This window comes from Mauremys reevesii, linkage group 2 (assembly GCF_016161935.1).
Source record: "Mauremys reevesii isolate NIE-2019 linkage group 2, ASM1616193v1, whole genome shotgun sequence".
NCBI classification, from domain to species: Eukaryota; Metazoa; Chordata; order Testudines; family Geoemydidae; genus Mauremys; species Mauremys reevesii.
In genome coordinates, this window is record NC_052624.1 from 220,238,825 (window position 1) to 220,261,916 (window position 23,092).

At 40.7% G+C, this 23,092-nt stretch overlaps 1 protein-coding gene across 11 annotated transcripts in view; it reads left to right on the forward strand.

The window, feature by feature from the left end:
* RP1 (RP1 axonemal microtubule associated) overlaps positions 1-23,092 on the forward strand; it is a 314,354-nt gene that overhangs the window by 164,320 nt on the left and 126,942 nt on the right. For all 11 annotated transcript variants that reach the window (XM_039527284.1, XM_039527282.1, XM_039527283.1 and 8 more), the window contains 3 exons: positions 9,298-9,523; positions 20,894-21,048; positions 22,211-22,289. In XM_039527284.1, the coding sequence (XP_039383218.1) occupies positions 9,298-9,523; positions 20,894-21,048; positions 22,211-22,289 (460 nt within the window). The remainder of the gene's footprint in view (positions 1-9,297; positions 9,524-20,893; positions 21,049-22,210; positions 22,290-23,092) is intronic.

Genomic DNA, 23,092 nt, shown 5'->3' on the forward strand with positions numbered 1-23,092 from the left:
TTGCTGTAGTCAAGATGGGAGGTGACAAAGGTATGTATAACTGAGGCCAGGATTGGATGCAGTCTACTAGCAAACTGGAGATGATAGAAAGCATTACTTGCAGGTGCTGCTATGTGAGATCTTAGCATCAGTGAGGAATCCATGAGTGCTCCCAAATTATGGACTGAATTGACCAACTGTGGGTGTATGCCTTCAACCAAAGGAGATTGAAGAGTTTGCAGCCAAGATGCAAAATATATTTCTCTGCCCACCAACATCACCTCTGTCTTTCTCAAGTTCAGCTTCAACCAGCTTTTCTTAAGCCACAAGATGATCTTGTCCAAGCATTGGGCTATGTTGATGGCCGTGGCATGGTCATATGTGCTGAAAGAATAGGTAGAGTTGTGTATGTTATCCTACCTGGCCTGACCTCTTCTAGGCTTCTCTACAGCCTATCTTATCTACTCTTTCAGGTAAGGTCCTCTCAGGCAATGTTCACAGGCCGCCTGTTTAGCCACTGTGGAGAGCCCTAATCCTGCTATTCCCACATATTGACCTCCAGCTACTTCTTCCAGAGTCATCTCATGATCCTTTAGTCCCCTTCCTGGTGATATACTCCTTCCGGTGAACTCTACTTCCCAGAATTCCCAAACCCAAGCCTTAAGGGGAAACATCCCCAGAACTGGTGTGCTGGGGCTGAGCGTCTGCCCAATGACCAATGTCATAGTATTGGATACCAAACTAATTCCTTGGACACCCCCTTCAATATCAGCATGACTCATCGTAGGTTAAAATCAAAACAGTATTTCCAGTAGTATCATTCTTGAGACAACTTTCTTCTATTGGCTGTATTTGGAGGAATCAAAATGCCTGCCCTTGCCATAGCCAATGTATAGAGAGTACTAGAGAGACACTCTTTCTAGTTTGTTGGATAATGAATAGTGTCTGTCCATTTCTGGTGGATGGAAATCTGGATACTGATAGCCTATACAGGGAGCAAATGAATGTGAATTCTCTTGGATTAATGACAGGCTGGATAAAGGATGGGAGGGCAGCAAGAGGAAACCAGACAATGCTGAAATGTGCGGCTGCAATATGGTGACAGTTATTCTAAGTATCTGTTATCTGACCTAATTCTAGGAACAAGATTTGTATGAACATGGAAAAATTTTACAAATTGATCCCTATGTGATGATTCAGCCCATTCCTCATATGTCCATATTACCTTCTGCTCAGAGACCCCTGAGTCTCTCTGGGAGTACAAGCAACATGTCCTAATTCTAAGATTAATGTGTATCTATGCCAAGTTCATTAGCCACAATTCAAGAATCTGGCTGAGTTCAGACAAATGGAAAATATAAGTATCATGGCTGGACCCTTGGTACTCTGCTGGTATAGCTATAATATTTCTGGCATTGCATACCAGCTGCATGCTCACAATGTGAAAATGTTTTCTGTTCCCATAGATTTCTTCATTATCTGCAGGTGCCACAGAAGGTAAATTACCACAGTCAATGATTTCTATTACTTTTGGGAATCCTGCCATTACATATGACTTCTCTGCCATTCTGTTGATGATGTAGCCTTATGGGAAATTCATCAGCTGCCTGTCGATCATAGACTCTATTAGTTGTATTAGGAACTGGGACTTCAGTGGAGTTATACAAGGGATGAATTTGTCCTGGAGTGCTGACTCATCCGAATGTTGTCCTGTGCTAACTCTTTGCAAAATGCCTGTATTTAATTACAGAGAACTTTCTGTAGTCTTATCCTTCTCCTCACCAAAGAGTAGATCGGAGAGGCTGAACATGGCTTTCCTATCCAAAAGGAATCTTCACATGCACTGTCCATTCATCCTTATATTGAAGTACCTTGCTACTGAACATGTTCCTGTTGAAATGAGAGTTAGTTAATTTCGCTTTCAGTTGCTTAAATGTTATGGAATCAGTTCTGCCCTCAGCTAAATGAGAACAGGTCCAAGTGACTTCAGTGAGAATACTACTTGTGTACAGTAACCATGTAGATCCTTTTAAAACATAAAAGGTATAGTATTTGATAAATGACATCCTTGAATCCTCTTAGGATAAATTAACCTTTATTCATAAAGTAAGGTCTCAGGTAAGGTTTAGGGTCAAGTTTTCAGGTATAAGCAATTTCAGTAAGTTTCACTATCAGAAATATAGGGCCAAAGCTACTCACGCTGAGGCAATGGCAAAGCTTCCATTGACTTCAATGGGAACAGAATTTGGCCCAAGAGTAATACAAGTCACTAACAAGAGAAATTTGCATTTGTATGGAACAAAAATGAATTATGTATGCAGATTTTGTACTTGCATACATCCATTAGCCATTTGCACATGTATTATATTGTAGGTGCAAATGAAGCACTTATATTTGAAAATTTGGTCATTTGGAACTGTGCAGAAGTCCTGTCCATCATTTCCATGCATAGTACATAGTTGTACTAAAAATATTGTTAAAATGTAATGAATGTTGACACTGATGGATGAGTAAATGCATTTATTACATGTAATGCTGAAGAAAAATATTATAAAGAGAATGGATTTCTATTGTCATTGAACTGACAGCGATGTTGTTAAGGTTGGTAAGTGCTTATGGTATGTCTTGCAAGAGCAGTGACTGCATAAGGTTAAACTTCCTGTCACCTTCAGCACTCATCACACAGCTTGGCACAAATCCACACAATTGGCAGTCTATGCTTAAGAATGTTTCAAAATTGAAATAAATACATGATCTCTAGATAAAGACTTAGATGCTTTGACATTACTCTATGGGGGGAGATTCCGTGGCACCTGTTATGGTAACTACTGATAGACAATCCCTATAAAGTTTGGAGGATCTGATTGGTTCAGGATATTTAGCCCAGAAAGTAGAACCTCTAACCCCAGATCTGAGCACCCTTGATCTTTGTGAAAGTTTAGATCTTGATCTAGATCCATACTTGGCTATTATGGGCCACACCAAAATCCCAGATACGTACAAACAAACAAAAATCCTTACTTACTAAATTGCAGGGAAATTTTGCTCTAGATCCAAATCCAAACTCTACTATAATCCAGACTGGAGATATCACAAGAAGAGAGGGCTTGCAATCACATTTTTAGTACCGTTTAACCAAGGGGCTTTTGAACCTGTATAATGATTTGGTTCTGCTCAGTTATTTTGCCAACCCTACTGCCTAAATCACCAATGCCAGGCCATTGGTGTCAACAGGGGTGCTATGTACATGTCAGATGGAGACTAGAAACCTGTAAATGATGTCACATTATCCCTGAGCAATAACACTTGCTTTGCAGAAGTCAAATGAGAGAGCAACCATCCATTATTCCTATTCTGTCATTCAAACTATGTGAAAATCAGACTTGGCCCGAGTGAAATTCAAACAAGCTGCATATTTAATATTAACAGATAAGAATACCTTGTGCTTGCATTGTGCCTTCCCCCTGAGAATCTCAAAGTGTATGAAGAAAGTGTCACAGTATCCATGTGAGGTTGGTAAGTATTATTAGCCTGCTCAGTTGGGAAACCAAGGCATGAGGGGTTGGGAATTGTTGCTAAGAAAGTCTAGACTGGAACTAGGAATAGAACCCTGGGTGTCTATCTCCAAGTCATAGAATCATAGAATATCAGGGTTGGAAGGGACCTCAGGAGGTCATCTAGTCCAACCCCCTGCTCAAAGCAGGACCAATCCTCAACTAAATCATCCCAGCCAGGGCTTTGTCAAGCCTGACCTTAAAAACCTCTAAGGAAGGAGATCCCACCACCTCCCTAGGTAACCCATTCCAGTGCTTCACCACCCTCCTAGTGAAAAAGTTTTTCCTAATATCCAACCTAAACCTCCCCCACTGCAACTTGAGACCATTACTCCTTGTTGTGTCATCTGGTACCACTGAGAACAGTCTAGATCCATCCTCTTTGGAACCCCCTTTCAGGTAGTTGAAAGCAGCTATCAAATCCCCCCTCATTCTTCTCTTCTGCAGACTAAGTAACCCCAATTCCCTCAGTCTCTCTTCGTAAGTCAAGTGCTCCAGACCCCTAACCATTTTTGTTGCCATCCGCTGGACTCTTTCCAGTATTTCCACATCCTTCTTGTAGTATGGGGCCCAAAACTGGACACAGATCTCCAGAATAGAAGGGAACGATCACATGCCTCAGTCTGCTGGCAATGCTGCTACTCAGGGCTGGCTTTAGGCTGATTCTCCCGATTCCCTGGAATCGGGCCCTGCGCCTAAGAGGACCCTGCACCTTGGGCACCTTTTTAATTTAAATTTTTTTTTACATACCTTGTGGCAGTCCGGGTCTTTAGCCACACTTCGGCGGCAGAGGGTCCTTCACTTGCTCCAGGTCTTCGGCGGCAGGGGGTCTGGAGCGAGTGAAGGACCCCCCACCGCCGAAGTGCCGCTGAAGACCCGGACCGCTGCCAGGTATTCGAATCGGGCCCTGCAGTTCCTAAAGCTGGCTCTACCCCTACTTATATAGCCCAAAATGCCATTAGCCTTCTTGGCAACAAGGACACACTGTTGACTCATATCCAGCTTTTCGTCCACTGTAACCCCTAGGTCCTTTTCTGCAGAACTGCTGCCTAGCCACTCGGTCCCTAGTCTGTAGCAGTGCATGGGATTCTTCCATCCTAAGTGCAAGACTCTGCACTTTCCTTGTTGAACATCATCAGATTTCTTATGGCGCAATCCTCTAATTTGTCTAGGTCCCTCTGTATCCTATCCCTACCCTCCAGCGTATCTACCACTCCTCCCAGTTTAGTGTCATCTGCAAACTTGCTGAGGGTGCAATCCACACCATCCTCCAGGTCATTAATGAAGATATTGAACCAAACCGGCCCCAGGACTGACCCTTGGGGCACACCGCTTGGTACCAGCTGACAACTAAACATGGAGCCATTGATCACTACCTGTTGAGCCTGATGATCAAGCCAGCTTTCTATCCACCTTGTAGTCCATTCATCCAGCCCATACTTCTTTAACTTGCTGGCAAGAATACTGTGGGAGACCGTATCAAAAGCTTTGCTCAAGTCAAGGAATAACACGTTCACTGCTTTCCCCTCATCCACAGAGCAGGTTATCTCCTCATAGAAGGCAATTAGGTTAGTCAGGCATGACTTGCCCTTGGTGAATCCATGTTGACTGTTTCTGCTCAGTTTCCTCTCCACGAAGTGCGTCAAAATTGATTCCTTGAGGACCTGCTCCATGATTTTTCCAGGGACTGAGGTGAAGCTGACTGGCCTGTAGTTCCCCAGATCCTCCTTCTTCCCTTTTTTAAAGTCTTGGGCTTTAACCACAAGATCCATCCTTTCTGCTCCCTGAGACCCTTTATTGCAGCTATGCCAGAAAGACAAGCGCCACATAAAACTGATTGTTACTTTTGCAGCCATTGTACCATAACAGAAAGAGACTAGAAGAGTTTTTATGAGCATTTTAGTTACTAGGGAAACAAGTCAACTTTGCTCTACAACAACTTACAAAATGTTCTGGGCGTCAAAGTAGATTTGTAAATGCCAGTTTGCATTTGATTTGTGCAGTAGTTCAAGATGATTTAGTCAACCTTGGAAATGAAGGAACAACTTCAAGATGCAGTCCTTAAGATGGAAAAAAACAATTGTTAGCAGTACAGTGTGATTGTGAGAGCATTTTCATCTGCATTGCACTGCAAGAGCTAAATCTGACATATGTTTGACAGCATTCCAGTTGGCAAACAGCAACATTTTAGTAAGTCAGTACTGCTGTGAGACCAATGTGAGATCTGATCTAACAGCAAGATAAATTGATCCCACCTCAAACTACAACAGATGGACTAAACTTGTAAAGTTTTTGTATGTCCTTTCAGAACATCATACATACCTGATTTGCTGTCTGTCATTAGCATTCCTGCCTTAGTTTCCGGCAAAAATGAACATGAATTTCTTGGCACAAGAATTAACTTTAATAATCCACTCATTGAATGTGAAAAGAATATTAATCACATTTTTAAAGTGACACTGCTCTGTATTTTACATGACTTTTACTCTTTAAAAAACCTTTCCGTTTTAGAAACTTGATTTTAGAAACATGCTGTATGTGTTTATTAGGTCCTGCATACAACAATTCAAACACCTCCAGTGCTTTCTGAATAGATTGGATAGAGATGTTCTCTGCTGTTTTGTCAAATCAAATCCATTTGTTTGCTTTTTAACTCTACAGGTCAAATTCACAGTTGGCATGTGTGGATGCAATTTGACTTCAGTTAAGTTGTGCCCCCTTATGTTACACTCGGAATGTCAGGGAGTTCTGCGAGTACTACAAAGTCACAGAAACAGGGGTGCTGGAACAATTTTTATAATTGCTGAAAGCAACTGAACAAAGCTGTAAACCCTGTATATGATGGAAATCACTTCAGGCCAGGGGGTCCTGCTACACCCCCAGCACCCCTACTTCCAGCACATCTGAGCAGAAACATTCATTTGAGAAGCTAAACAGAACTTCAGTGGAATCAGACTGAAACAGTCACTTCCAGGATCTTCACCTTATGCTTATGACAGCCCTGGGCTCTCCTTTCTGCATAGAGCTCTTCCCAACCTTCATTTGCCTTGAACCACCTTTTCATCTTGTCTGTCTGACCAGATGCTTATCCAGTAACGGGGAAGAGTCCCGTACCCCCATCTAAGATGAAGGCCCCATCATTTCCCTGCTCCCTTACTAGTCTCACTTTCACATTGGCCATTTTTCTTTCCCTTGGTCAGCTTTCCTGTGCTGTCCCCACCCATTCTTCCCAGTCCTCCCTACCCCATTGTGCTATTGGTCTGCCCTAATGGAATCACAATATACAGCTTCCCACATTGGTCCAGTTTGGAACTCTGTCTCCCACGTTAACCTTCCTTTTGAACAAAACTCTCAATTTAACATTGATTCTGGGATATGAATAGCACTATAGATAAAGTTAAACATCAGTAACAAAGACATGGCTTCGTTCTTCTGGGGCCTTACACAAAGATAGCAATAATAGCTATTGCATTCTTTCTCAATAACAGTTCCAACTGGTTCACAGTCAGTTCACTGCTTCAGTTGTTTAAAAAATGTATCAGTGATGGGCTTTTTAGTGGTTTGGTATCAGTGACTTCAACTCCAAAGGCACCTCCAGTGAGGAGAATGAGAGTCATGGGAGTATCATGTTTAGAGATGGAGCTCACACCTGCCTCAGAGCTTGATGCAGGAGATGATCCAGAGTTCAAGCCTGGTATCAGAGCTGTAGGATTGAATCTGTTTTATTCCCTCTAATAATACTGCACCACAGGTAACAGGCATTGCCCAGGACTTAAAACGTTCTCCAGAAAGTGCTAGGTCTGTCCCTGAGCAACAATGCAATTTACATACTTCACAACAAAATGTCAGAGCTCAGATATTTTGTTAAATATGTTTATAATACTCCCTCACCTTAGGAGTCTACATTTTAGAGGCTGGATTAAAGGTTTGCAACCTTGTTAGACCCAGCTCACTTTAAACCCTGCACTTCCACACATCAGATTGTGTGATCTTTGCCTGCTGCCATCCACTGGCTCTCAGTATCAGCACCATATCCCATATCTGTGTCAGTTTTGGCCACCCACTTTCAAATGCCATAGCTCTCTGCTGCAGGTAAAACATATGATGCTAATGTGGGCACACTGCTAACTTCAGCCAGGTGTATAGATTTAGTGTCATACATAAGCCATTGCCGCACATGTCAGAATGTCATAGAAGCCAAATATGACTTTAATTGTGCCTGGCTTGGCTCTGTAATACAAGAGAGGTGGAAGAGGATTCAGGAATCTTTCCCCCATCCTTGAGCCCCAGAGCTGTGTCCAAGCACAACTGTAGTCTTTGTGCCCAGGAAGCACCAGGGTATGCCAACCTAGTGTCACTGACAGTTCAAAGCTCTCAAGACGGAGAGTGAAAGGGACATGACCCTACTCCACCCAGATCCACATAGCTGTCCCCATGTAGGGAGGATAGGGTGACCAGATGAAATGAAAATATCGGGACCAAAAAAAAAAAGCCGAGTGCTGCCGGCGGAGCGAAATATCAGGACAAATTGTGTCCCGACCAAAGGTCGATCGGGACACAGGACAACCACCCAAATATCGGGATGGTCCCGATTTTATCGGGACGTCTGGTCACCCTAAGGGAGGAAGCACAACCTGCATCCTGTGAAGAGATAGTGAAGTGGCAACCATCCCATTATACTCCTGGAGGGTATTATGTCTGCCTGATGAATAATGCTTCTGGGAGCGCTGGGGTAGTGGACCATTACACAGTCCTCTGTTGCGCTGGCTGCGCCTTTAAGATAAACCGTAGCCCTCATCATTTTTAGTGATTCCGACTAATAGGATTATGTTTATCTTAACTGGTTTGCCCTAACCAGCCTTTATGCTGAACACTATCAGTTTGGTATGACGGGGAAAGAAAACCAGGTATTTTTCTGTCAGACAGTTCTCTGTGATTTTTCTCCATATCAACAGCTGTCACAGCCATCAGGGAAGATAAGAGACTATAAAGTGCTTAACCCTGCTTTTTATGTTTAGGTTGCTGCCTTCTGCATTGCTCAGCAAACTTCTCCTGCAGCCCCAGACAAAGTGGCTCTTATTTCAATATTGCAATATTTTGTGAGGCATAATGGTTGTGTTTTACTGTTTAAATTCGCTACATTGTGGGTGTCAGCACAGCAGAAACAGCTAACCCTGACACCAAAGCACATGAAAATAAAATATTAAGATAAAAGGGTCCACTGAAGACTGATGAGTTGTAGAAATAGTTAAAAGTGTCCTGCCAACAAAGTGCCTTGCAAAATGTACCTTCTGATGCAGCAGTGATAGGCAAATGCCTTTTTATTTAAATATTTATATAGTTTTATTTTGAAAAAGAAACTTTGAATCCTCAGCCACAAAAAGAGGGTCTCTGGAGACCTAAAAAGTGGACCAGATTGTCCGATCCCCTTATTCATTCTGAAAATACCATACACCACTGCAGTCAATTAACTTACTTGTGCAATTAGGTACCGTGACAATCAGGGTCTTTCTTACTCTTTGGGGTTCAAACCCCCTATTCTCCCCTTGGGTGTCTGTACCCTGATTGTGACAGATACTGCTTGACATGTGTTACCACTCTCACAGTCTCGTTCAGTATTGGGTAAGGCCTCATTTTCCAAGAGGCACAAACCCACGGCCACACATTAATTGTGTGCTCAATTTATAAGCACAGTTATCGGTACAAGATAAACTAATACAAGGCAATGTTATAACAGACTCTCCTTCTGTTTTTGCTGTTACAGATTAATCTCAAAGGTCTTGGGCAACTGTATAAAATCCGCATTGGTCATGACAACAGTGGCAATGACCCTAGCTGGTACCTAGAGGAGGTGAGACTTGAAAGAATGGCCCCTACCTCTGACAGGGAGATTTGTCTGGCTGTAGACTGCTGGCTAGCTGAAGATCAGGATGATGGAGACACCTGGACAGAAGTAGCAATTGGGATATCTGAAAAGGAGCTTTTGTCAAGTATGTGTTGCCTACATTATAACAAATTTTTATTAAACCTGAAGGGCCGTATCCTGGGTTGCTTTGTGAGCTGTTCATACCCACCCCCACAGTGCAAAGCTAAAAGCCAGTGTAACCAGCCACAAGACAATCCCTCCCAGCACAGAGCCAATGTGGTAGTTCTGACAAAACCCATTCTCTCCCAGAGGGGTCAATTTATCCCTATCCTCCTGTGGTGCTTGGCTGCTGCAACTGCCCCCTAAAACACTGTCAACTAGTGTTACTTAAAGCAACCAAAAGGCACACATTGACCGAGGAGCGGGGAACACCAAGATAGCTTGAAATAAGGTCGATGTCACACATTTCTAAGTTGCACAAAATGCTTTGTAGCTGCAGCCCAGGATCTGGCAATGAGTAGTTGTTGCTCAAACCAGATTTGAATTGATTTAAAATGACAATGTATAACTTTAAATTTCTCTTTAAAATGACAATGTATAACTTTAGGACGGCTCTTTTGAAGGACATTAGAGGTTATCCACATTTCTGTAGACACCATGAATCTTTATAAGTGGAGCAGAAAAAACACATACAACAATTAAAAAGAACAAAGAAACAAATTTCTGGGCTTTTATAATGGCACAGGGAGCTGGAAAAATCATTTAATGTATCACTTCTTTATAGAATTCCTTTGATATTAACAGGATGATGGTGCATCTATGATCTGGTATCATAGGCCCCTGAACTAGACCTTATGTAGGTTATAGTTCAGGCAAATTGTATTTGAGATGAGATCGTAGGAATGCAGAAGGGTCATCCCACACTTTGTCAGTGACAATCAACTAATTCCAAAAGATGTAAACAAACTGATACCTTTAGGAGGTATGTCATTTCCCCCAAAAGCAATCCGGATTGGAACTGAGAACATTTTTTCATAGATTTTAAAGCCAGAAAGAACTATTAGATCATCTGTTTTGACCTACTACACAGCACAGACCATCAAAATATTGAGGACAGAGGTACACACTCATTTCCCCTCAACCCCCTGCTCTTTCCCCCATTCTCCAGAATAGTGTGCAATTTAAGTAACACCCTCACTGATAAAGGTGTTACATAAATTAGGATTGAACAGCTAGAACTGAGTATTCTTATGAGCCGCAGTATCACTCTAGGGAACCCCTAGTGACAAAAATGCCACCCATTGTTGCAATAGGAAAGTGAATGCCTGACATTAGTGGAGTTGCGTTAGGTATAACTTTGTAAAAGCAGCAAAGACTCCTGTGGCACCTTATAGACTAACAGACGTATTGGAGTATTAATTTGACTCTCAGGACCCAATTCTCTACTGTAAAAGCAGCAAAGAGTCCTGTGGCACCTTATAGACTAACAGACATTTTGGAGCATGAGCTTTCGTGGGTGAATTTTCTGTTGTGAATCTGCTTTTACAGATCCAGACTAACACGGCTACCCCTCTGATACAATTCTCTACTGGGCAGTCATTTACAACTGTGCCAAGGAAGTGTGAAATACTGCCATTCTGATATGTACACAGGGCCGGCTCCAGGCACCAGTGAAGGAAGCAGGTGCCTGGGGTGGCCAATAGAAAGGGGCATCAGTCCGTCCATTGTTGGGGCGGCAATTCAGTGGCGGGTCCTTCACTCCCTCTCATCCTTTTTGGCAGCACTTTGGCGGCAGCTCAATCGTTTTTGTTTGTTTTTTTCTTTGCCGCTTGGGGTGGCAAAAAAGCTGGAGCCAGCCCTGTATGTACACTCACTCTGGCCAGTTGTAAATGGCTACACAAGGTGCAAGGTAGTGGAGAATCATGTCTACTGTGTATATTGTTGAGAATATGCTCAAAACAGGGCATTAGTTCAGCCCTGTTAGAAGTGGTGATACACTATTGCTGTTGTCGTCTTTGAAGGGACATCATCTTTGTTAAGATGTATGCAGCAAGTAAAAAATATTCATAATATGGGTTTTAGAAATTTCATAATTTTTTAAGTTTATAGCTACAAATTAACTACTGATTTTGGGTTCATTTAAATTGAATATCAATATAAACTCAGCAGGGCTACCCAAGGATTTTCTATTTCTCCATAACGAGAAAATGAAACTCTAGCCATTTGCTTTTCCCATTTACAAGGGTAATTGCCTACAAGTACTGGACAAACCACATATCAAGTCATTTACCCAACAAAACAAATAATGTGCTGCATATTACCTAACAACAACCTGATACAATTTTATAATTTGTCTCCAGTGCTTTCAAATCAGTCTGGTACCTTTCCCCAGCACTAAATTCACTTCATTAAAAAATAATAATAATTTTCCAAGAACATTAACCAAAATGGAAAAGTATTTTTATAATCTCAATTCAGGAGGCATTGCATTTTTTATTTCTGTTCTTTGCCACTGATCTTATTACTCATCTTTTCCCTCTAAACGGTGTCCTCTCCCTGCTTTCTCCATTAAAAACTCCATTATCCTCCCAACACAGACTTGAAACCTTAGAGTTGATTTTGATTCCTCTTTCCCTTGCCACCTTCTGCCTGCCCAATTCCTTCCCTCAAATCCAGGGGTAACTGCTACCAGTTACTGTCAGTTCTTCCTTACATCATCTCTAAAATCTCTTCTTTCATCTCCTTCTGTTTCTGACTTTGACAACTTTTCCTCCTGCTTGTCTCCTTACATGAGGCCAGTCAGTTCAAAATGCTGGCACTAAAATAATCTTCCTGCTCAGAGTGATGCTTTCATCTCTGTTTAGCCTTCACTGGCTTCCCTTCATCTACCATGTCAAATTCAGACTTCTCACCTTTCAAGGTTCTGCATAACTCTGCCTTTGCCTCTACTCTTCAGGTTTTATTTTTTCCCTACTTCCCGACCTACCAGCCCTCATGTCTGAGTGCCTCTTTCATGTCACTCCCATTACACTTGGAACTCCTTCCCTGCAGTTCAGGACAGTCTTGCTGACTTCCAGTGTTCATCATTTTACACCTACTGAATCAGCGTTCCTCAGACTTGACTTGGTTTGATCCCGTAGTGACTAGGGTGACCAGATAGCAAGTATGAAAAATCAGGAGGGGAGAGAGGGAGTAATAGTTGCTATATAAGACAAAAGTCCCTAATATCAGACATCTGGTCACACTAAACAAACAAAGAAAATCCATTCAATAGTTATTAAAGTGACGGATGCTTAAAACTGACAAATGTGGCCTGAATTGTGTCAAGGAAAAAAAAAACAAAGAAAAAAAAGGAAGAAGAAAATAAACTAGAAGACAAGAAAATTCTGTACGTGCTCACAATTTTACTTTAAATACTCATGACTGCAGAACTGATTTTTTTTCAAACATGGCTTAAGCTTTTGATCTGAAAGAGCTACACAGCACAAGAAATGCCAATGTTTTTATTTGTTTTCAAATGATCTAAGTGCAAGCTGTGTAATGTGAACATAAAGGGGAAAAATCTATTTTGTCCATGCTTGAATACATCAAAAATGGTTGAACTAATTTGGCTCAAACTTTAAAAAAATTCACTTTTGGACTGAGGGAAATCAGGGAAAAAATTGTTTTGAGAAATTTATGAGCAGCTACAGAGAGCAGCATTAGAAAAGTCTCCTAATAATATGTCCAGTCTATTAAAGCACCAGGTCAAAAATGGCTGACTTTATGTGGTCCTAGTGTTGTCAGTGGACCACATCCATCATAAGATGGTACAAAAGGTGACCAAAAGTATTAAAAGTCCAAATGTTATTACTTTTATCACTGTCAAATGTTTATCACCATCTTACCACTAGAGATGTTCCAAGTATCTATGGAAAAATTCCGTCTGAGGCAGGCATCCATTGACCTACAGTAAGTAAATTAATACCTGCACTTTTTCCTGATTGAAAGGTTTCCTTTGTGGTACAAAGACTAGCATTTTCCCTTACATAAGTTAAGATAAAATTATCATGGGTATCAATCAACATGTGTCATGGCACAAGGTGATCAATAGCTGAGATTGGTAAGAAATTGTCTTCCACGTTGCATACATATGTATATTATAGAGGTGTGTCTGGGGTTTTTGCATTCACTTGATGCATCTGACTGTGGCTATTATCAGATATATCAAGATATTTTATGTAGTCAGATATATTCACTTGATATATCTGACTACATAGAGCACTTTTTGTTTGAGGCAGTATGGGAATTCCTATATTCTCTGGTGTCATTTTGTAACAAACCCCTTGAGAAATGCAATATATTTATTTTCTAGCATCTTTTGATACCATTGTATTACAGTGTTAGAAATATTGGTTCTTTACTGCTTTAACATCATTTCCAGAAGTCCCGCCAGCAGTGATGGTGCTGCCAAGAAAGAGATTATAAACATAATGGTTACAGTGAGTATTGTGGCCACAGCTACAGTTAGTGGGCAACTTTCATATCAGTCTATAGCCCTGATCTTGAAAACATTTATGCATTAATCACTTTATGCCTATGAGTAGTGCATTGGGGCCTAAACCTGCAATACTTAAAATCCCAGCATAATTTTTGCATACAATATTTGCCTGGTATGTTTTCAGGTATGTTTTACAGTATCAGTTCAAATCAAGGAAATAAAATGACAGAGGAAATTATAAAGAAGTAGAAGAGGAGTCATGACTGAAATGGCTCCATGCCATAATGTTTGTATTTATCACTTGCCAGATAGTGGGGAAATTACAGCTTTTGGGGAACAATTGTTGAGAGTCCGCTGAAAATTTCATGTGAAATAGCAGCTAGGTGAACTAATAGCAGCTACCTGATCTGAAAATAATTTGGGCAATTTGTGGCATTATGATCACACAACTATAAATGTTGAAAAAACTTATCTCATATGCAGACTGAATGAACAAAATGTAAGTTATACTTCATCTTAAATTCATCTGCTATTGCTGGGAGTCTAAACTAGTGAGGGCGACGATTTTAAAACTCTGATAATAGAGTTACTCTGAACAGTGTTGAGTTTGGAATGATGATGTATAGTACATGGAGAGAAAAGACAAACATTTACAGAGCTGTGACTTCTAGTTTTGTTTTCTTCCATTTTAATACTATCAGATATGCCTCTTCCACCTTCCTAAACATGTTAAGATGTCAACATCAATTTAAGCAAGAAGTGGGTATTCACCCACGAAAGCTCATGCTGCAAAACGTCTGTTAGTCTATAAGGTGCCACAGGATTCTTTGTTGCTTTTACAGAACCAGACTAACACGGCTACCCCTCTGATACTTAACATCAATTTAGTCTTTCAAACAAAACTGGCTGCAATACTTTTAAATATATACAGTGGGCAAAACTGACAAATAATGTTGACCTCTAGGGTTTGAGTTTACAAGTCATCCATGCAGGTAACTCCCTTTGAAGTAAAGAAGAGTTCCACATGCAGAGTGCTTGCAGGATGGGGACTATAATGACTCTCACTGATTACCTGAGATCAAACAGTATTGCCAATCCCACATATCAAAAACCACAAGATAGGCCCCCAAAATCATTAGATTAAAAAAAATAATACAGTTTGGATTCTCTGTTTTTTTTCATAGACATGTAGGATTGGAAGAGACCTTGGTAGCTCATCTAGTCCAGTCCCCTGCACTCATGGCAGGACTAAGTATTATCTAGACCATCCCTGACAGGTGTTTTTGAGACACTATGATGCACTTTGATCACCTTTCAAGCTTTTTTTGGCCACGATTACAGGAGCTAGAGACTTTTTTAAAAATGATAACTCAGTTTCTCATGTAATCACTGGACCCTAGCAGCTGGGACTTTAAGAAAAACACCAGTTAACACAAGGTGCATGATAAAATTTCAATAGTTAGCAAAATACTGAATTGTTATGGCCTGAAAGGTACATACCTAAGCACTGTCTCTCCCCACTGCACTCCTGTAATAGTCTTTAATGTTAAGTAACCATTCAGTTCTTTTTTGAACATGTCTATTGTAGCTCCTTTTACATCTGTCTTTGATGGAGGCTTTCAGAAGTTCACTGTCCTCTGCATGAAAGCATTTTACCTCCCTTGTTTCAACTTTTCAGTCCATGACCTCAAGTCCTGGGGTTCTCCATTTGATTTTAGAGCTTATTTAAAGAATCCTTATATAGCTACTTGAAGATTTCAATCGTATATTTTCCAAAAGGTCAGTTTAGTAGCAAGTGCTATCCTCATTTTTCCAACCATTCTGTATTAATTAATCCTCCTAAATCATGTTGCCCTTTTCTAGACCCTTTTCTATCTCTTTGATGCCCTCATATTAGATACAGCAGTCTAAACTCAGTTTAACAAATCCCTCTCATAATGTTAAAGTAATGTCTACTGGCTTGCATTCAATGGTTCTACTTAGAGTATATTTTCCAATATTTCCTCTGCTTTTTTTTTTTGAGCGAAGCCCTGAATCTCTACTATGTTACAGCAGTTTTTTGCTGGCATAACTACACTGAAATCAGTGGAATTACACTGGAATGAAACTGATTGGGGAATCGGGCCCATCAGGCTCTAATTATGATAGTTTTATGACTGACATATTATGGCAATATGAACAACATAGCAATTTTAAATATGTTATATTGTCGGCCCTTTGCTGACTAGTAGCAGCAGATTTGGATCTTTGGAGCATGTCAGGAAGAGAAGCTAATGATGCAAAGATTTAGGATATCTCCTAGTGTAAGTTATTTATTTACAGCAGTGGTGTGCAAACTTTTCCAGTCACCGCCTACCCCGCCTTACCATTAACAGAATGTGGCTGCGCCCCCCTCCATTATTGCACAGCCAAGGCTTTTTCAGCAGCAGAGCGTGGGCTGAAGGTGGAGCTGGGGGTGGAACTGGGGATGGGGGAGGAGCTGGGGCTAGAGGTGGAGCTGGTCTGGGGCAGAGAGAGAGTGAGGGTAGAGTTGGGTTGGGGGTGGAGCAGAACTGGGGCTTGGGGGTGGAGCGGGGTTGGGAGTGGATTGGGACTGGCGGCAGATCTGACCTGGAGGTGGAGCAGGACTGGGGGCTGAACGGGATTGTGGGAGGAGCGAGGATGGGAGCAGAGCTGGTCTGGGGGCAGAGCGTGGCTGGAAGCATGTTGCTTCCTCCCTGCCACCCATAGCAGCTGGCCCGGGCCCCACCACATGCCCCTACCCCAAACATTCCTCTGTGCTCCCCTAGGGAGCCTGGGCCAGTTTGGGGACCACTGTCTTATAGTATGCAAACAAGCCCTGTTTACCTTGAACAGACATAGCCAAATCAACAGCAAAACTACACACAGGCAACTTCGCTTATGGAAATTGCAGATAAGGTGCCATTGTGTCCAGGCTGTAAATAAAAGCAGCTTCCTTTTCTGGCCCTGGGTTTCCAGCTTTCAATAAACCACTGCAGTATCATGTCTCTCCCCTGGATCCATATCTGCTATACCCCTCATCACAAAGTCACACGATCCTCATTTTTCTCAAAATTAGCTCAGGTGGGCTTGAGCATTAACATCCCCTTTTATCCAGCTGCTCCATAACACAAAGGAACTTGAGTAGGTCTGATTATAGCCAGTGTCCATTGGAGCTGGTGTCTGTGCAAGTCTCCATCTGGGCAAAAGGACGCTTACTATTCACAATCCACTCAATGACCATGTGGATAGAATTGCTGTAGTCATCCCTTGTCAGATTCTTTGAATGAGATTGTCTCTGCTTGACACTTTTTATGGAGATCTTTTAATCAGGTACCCCATAACATGTATATCAGTTAATCAGAACATGCATTCCGTTACTAACTTTACTATAAGTATATTATTTACTGAGCATTGTTAGTGTGTACAAAACCTAGAGTAAGATGTGATCTCTGCCCCAAGAGTTTAGAGCTTCCATTCTAAATTAGACAGAGTAGATAGTCTGTATATAATCAAAGCCAAAACTCTCTAGATGGTGAGATGAAGGTCTATTACAAAGAAGTGAAGAGATTTTGTTTTGGCTTTACATTTTCTCAATATACACATCTTTCTTACTCTAAGTGGAATATTCAGATAGGTATCCACTGAAAAGTTACAGTCAACTCTTATTATATTCTCCCTGGTTATCCCATGGTTTTCCAGTTTTATTTAATACATTTAATATATGGGCCATTGATCTGCTCATATTCCTGTGTTATACTGCAATTCTTTCTAATTCTCTTCCTGAACATCCTGCATTTGCTCATTCAGTTTGATGTCACCCCCAAAGTAACTTGTTTGTACTTTGTTCCTGTGAGTCATTTGTTATTGAAGGGCTTACTTTTCAAATAGGCTGCTAAAACTGTGTGCCAGTTATTTGCCTTTGCAGTTTTAATCACTTGCAGGTGCAAATAATATAGACGTTTGCCTAAATTGCTGGCACAATTATGTAGTTAGAAGTCCGCATCCTTTTGTTAGCACCTGCAAGTGGTTTGCAATTTCAACATTTTGGGTGTGAATGGTAAGGGTTCAAAATTGCAAGTTCAGTCTTTGGGCCGGATTCCACCACTCTAACTAACTACATGTAGTACCTTCCTCCACAAATAGTCCAGGAGATCTGCTCACTTGATATAAGTAAGAGTGGCAGAATCTAATCCATAGATGCTCTTTTGGAAATTTGACCCAAAAAGTATTGTGTACGATACTGATCACTGTAGCTCTTTACAAGTTGCTTTTCCCCTCTGTATAGTGGTCTACCATTATGTTCTGCCCTCCATCAGCTGAACAGTTCCCTATTATTTCAAGAGGAGTGTCTTCTATTTTATTATTGCTAATCTGTACACACTAATATTAATATACTATGAGGTATCATGTTAAAATCATTTTGAAAGAGAACTGAAAATTTCTCAATTATGTATTTGTCAGGATGAGGTCTTATATTTCATTTGCTAAGTATGCTTCGTCTTAGTAAATATGACGGGAGAGCTCCAAGGAAAGCCGTGATGTTGCAGGAAGTAGTGATTGCGATTCAGGAGGTGGCACTCATCCCTCTGAGCCAGCACTGAACCAATGCCTATATTGGAATTATTAATAATATTTGAAATTATTAATATGGGAAACCGCAAACACTAATTTATTTATAAATTCCTTTATTAAATCCAAAGGCCAAATGGTACTTGTACAATTGCTCTAAACATGCCTTAAAAAGCCTAAATAATAAGCAATTTAGTACATCCAAACAGTAACAAAACATTGATAAACATTTACTCATATGGGCTAAACCCCGGGTTGCTCAGACACATATTGATTGGCTCCAATGTGGTCAGGGAGTTATTGGCAATGAACTTTTTAAGAGTCTACTTCTTTATACTCCTCAGCAAACAAATGATGTCACAGCCAAGTACTGATTTCATCTAAAAACTAACCTGAGACAGTTTACTCTTATTACCAGTTTTAATCCAGATAAGATTAACAGCCTCTTTTCTTCCCAAGGCCTTTCCTTCCCTCCTACTTCCTGCCCAACAGTTTTTCCATTGCACCTGGATTCACATAGGCTTCAACACTGGTATGTGAGGTTGGAAGGTCCATGTTGGCCCATTTTAAGACAGATTTTCTTTGTCTTATTTAAAACCATCTGCAGTCACCTCTATCAGTCAGATGTCTCCTATTTAGAAATCTTCCCTTATTTCATTAGTTATTCTTTGAACAAGTCATCCTCCCTGCTTCATTTCTTCTGGCTTTATGACTTTTATTATTTTCAAGGCCTTCCTTCTACTTGCTAGTCAGGGTCTTTCTTTACCACACACATATTTCCTTAGCCAAACTTAAGCTAACTCAAATTCTATAATTTCACATTTATCCTACACCCTATTTGGTGGTCAAGTGTTGGACTTGGAGATGCTGTTGTTTGGCTTAGATTCCAGTTCAATGTAATTAAAAATCCTATGGCACTTTTTGCAAGAGTTACAGGTGCTATTCTAAGTGTCATGGCCATATTCTAATACCTAAATTCCCTCTGCAACTGCAAATACACATGTTGCTATTCTTAACTTCCTGTCCTAAATGCATCTGCAGTGTTCTGTACTGTTAAGGAACCACTGCATTCCACCCTGGAAAGGGCTACACTTCCATGGTGGATGAAGTGATTTGTGTGTGTGTGTGTATGTGTTTTGGGATCCTTTTTCATGAAAAATTCTAGAAATAAGACTAGTAGTTTAATAATAGTAGTATCTTTAATTAATGCTTATAGTATATTGTTTAATACCAAGGTCAAAATGGTTTGTTATATGTTCCTGGCTTCCCCTGTGTCCCTTTCTTAAAGATTGTGCTTAAATGTGTATTCCCATGCTCCTCCAGTACTTTTCTTCTTTCTAGAGAGCTATTAAAAATCTCTATTACTGGAACAGTGATCTCTCCTATTGTCTACTAGATAGCAGCACTAGTGACCAGCTGTGATTAGAATAGAAAAACTGAATGGATAGATTCCACTAAGATGTAATTAGGACCAAAAAAAAATTATATTAAAAACCTTTAATAACTGAAAAGTGTAGCAGAATATAGTAGCATGTAATTTCTGGAAATAATTATTGTGAAACAGAAGTTTTAGTACTATTTAGACAATTATGGTAATATTACTGCACTTCAAAATATCTAAATAAAATAACTCTAAAGCACCTACTGTAAATAGAGTTTACCACCTTTAACTGGTCATGGTCAATCTGGTTTCCTAGTACAGACAATGTGCATATGCATATATGTGTGAGTTCTCATAAGGTGGCATTATCATGATATTTGGTCAAGTCCCAAAATTATTGACGTGCACATGTCACATATATTTCTTTCTCTCCTTCTCCTGTCTGGTCAGCTGGGACTACACATGTGTTTTTTGTTTGTTTTGCTTGTGTGATGTTATTGTGGGAAGGCTGAGTCAAAGAAGTGGGTTTTGCACTTGCCGTGAAAGTGCTGAAGTTCATGATCATCCTGATCTTTTCTTGGGGTGAAATTCTGTGTTTTTCATGCACTATTTTCACTCTTGTTGATGACAGTCCCGTGTTTCCAGTGAAACATAGATCTTTGTCTGAGGTCATGATCATGCAGAGTGAAACAATCCCCAGGTAACTTAAGCCAATCCCAAAAAAGGCTTTGAAAAATAGGACTGAAACTTTGTATTTGGCCTAGTACTCAGCAGGGAGACAATGAAGAAAATAGAGCATTGGGGGACACACACTTGATGGCCTGTTTTTTGAGCAGTTGGGCTGCTTTGTTGAGAACAAACTGTAGCTTTTTGAGGTCAGTGGTCTCACATTTAGGTACAGAATATTACAGATTGAGCCTGGAAGTGATGAATATATGGATTGGTGTGGCTAATTACAAACAGGTCAGAAGGTGTGCCATCCTCTGGCCAGCTGTAGAAGGAAAAGTTCATATATACATACATTAGAAGGAAAAATAATGCAAATGTTTGTCCTTTTTTAGTGGTGATTTATGAACTCCATGTATATACTGGATCTAAACTTGGTGCTGAAACAGATTCTAATGTGTACGCCACTCTCATTGGAACGAGAGGAGATTCTGGCAAGCGAAAGCTGCATAGAGCTAAGAATAATAAAGTCAAGTTTCAGCGTGGACAGGTAAAGGAAAAAATGTGCAAAACTGATCAATGCTAGCAAATTATTTGTAGCAAATAGGTTTTTTAACATATGTAGATATTTTCTGTTTACACATTTATCCTTGAGCAGTTCAGTTTTCTCAGATATTTATTCAAAATTATTCACCGAATTAATTTATTTAATAATTTTTGGCCTGTAGATTCTGAATGAATAGTTTACTGTGAGTATTGGATATTCAAAATTCATGCTCTGTTTAGTTTTGATTGGACACATAGGTCATGGGGTTATGGTAGTGTTTCTGTTCCCTGATTAGGTTAATGTAATTCTTAGAATCAAGTTACATTCTGCTACTGCCCCCAACACACTCCCTACACTGGGGGCGTACTGAACCGATACACTAAACGGTAGGCTTTAGAGGAGGTAGCATAGAGCTGGCCATGCCAGTTCTGTGCTGCTAAGGGTATGTCTACACTGCAATCAGAGGTGCGACTACAGCACATGTAGACATACCCAGGCTAGCTTTGATCTAGCTAGCTTGAATAACAAGAACAGTGGAGCTATGGCAGCAGAGGCAGCAGCACAGGCCAGCCACTTGAAAACATACCCAGGATCTCAGGTGGAATTGTACAGCCCATGCTGCCACCTGTGCTGCTGCTGTGGCTATTGTAATTCAAGCTAGCTAAATCAATGCTAGCTCAGGTATGTCTACACATCTGCCATCACAACTCTGATTGCAGTAAATAAGCACCTTTATATATTAATGTTACTTCAAGCAGTTTGTGCTTGAACCTGCCTAGGATATGTGCAGCATCATACCTATAGGCACGAAATAAAAAGCAATCATCAGCAGAGGAAGTTCAGCAAAACCTGATCCTGCATGAATGAGAACACTACTTTGCATCTTCTTTTTCTGTTCATCAGCAGTAGGTGTACGACCAAAGAGGGGAACTCATTGCTAAATGTCTCATTAACATGGTGAGAATCGTGCTTACACCAGATGTCCTAAAACATAACCGTTCCCCAGCCATACTTTGCACTTTTTTACCCTCCTTGCTACCACTCAGAACAGAGGGCTAAGTGTTAAGCTGCATCTGGAAGCAACAGTCTTGTCCATACCCCTGAACATCATGCAAAGACCTGCATGATCAAGGCCTTTATCAATCTCATTTTGATGATTCTGCAGGTGGATATCTTCTTCATAAAGGCTGTATCACTAAGAGACCTGAAGAAACTTCTGATTAGCCATAATGGAACTGGTCCAGGTAGGAGTTAATTTTCTAGTGACTAATCTGTTTTGTGAGCTGTTTTACAACACAATACTCTTTATTTGTTTATATAACATCCTTCATACAAAGTGTTACAAAAGGCCTTTCAGTGAGAAGAATAAAAAAGAGACACAAGTACTTATTCCTGCGGACTGGTCACAGTGGTGGGATTGTAGAAAGCTATGGTAATGGGCAGCAAAAGGCAACTGGGATGTAGTATCAAATAACATCAGTTAGCTGTTGGTTTGCAAGCTGATTTATAACAGAGTGCTATTTATTTGTCCTACGGAGTACCACAGAAGAATTCACAAGGGTAACTCATACAGAGCTGGATAAAATGATTCTTCTATAGACAGTGAATGAAAATGAGGTACAGGAATAAAGTTAGAGCAGTGATTTGACTGCCACTTTGCCACCAAGTGGAATCTCAGAGAACCATAACAACAACATCCTAGCAGTGACGAGGATGCAGAGAGAATCTGGCAGCACTAGGCCATTTGCTTCATGTGTACTGGGCAGTGTGGGATTGTTCCTGTGGATGGCATTATATATGCTCTGCGTGGTCTCAAACAAAACGAGAGTAGCCTTGATCATATCCGCGGATAAGAGGAGAGCCTCCTACAGGGCCCTGAGATCAGTATCAATTTGTAATACAGTTGAGAATCACTGGCATAGTGTAAAAGAAAAGAGCTGACATTTCAACAGGGCTACAATAAAGTATTTGCAGACTAGAATCAGATTGGATCTCCTGAGCTAAGCAGGGCCAAACCTAGTCAATACTCACAATTGAGGATGAGATT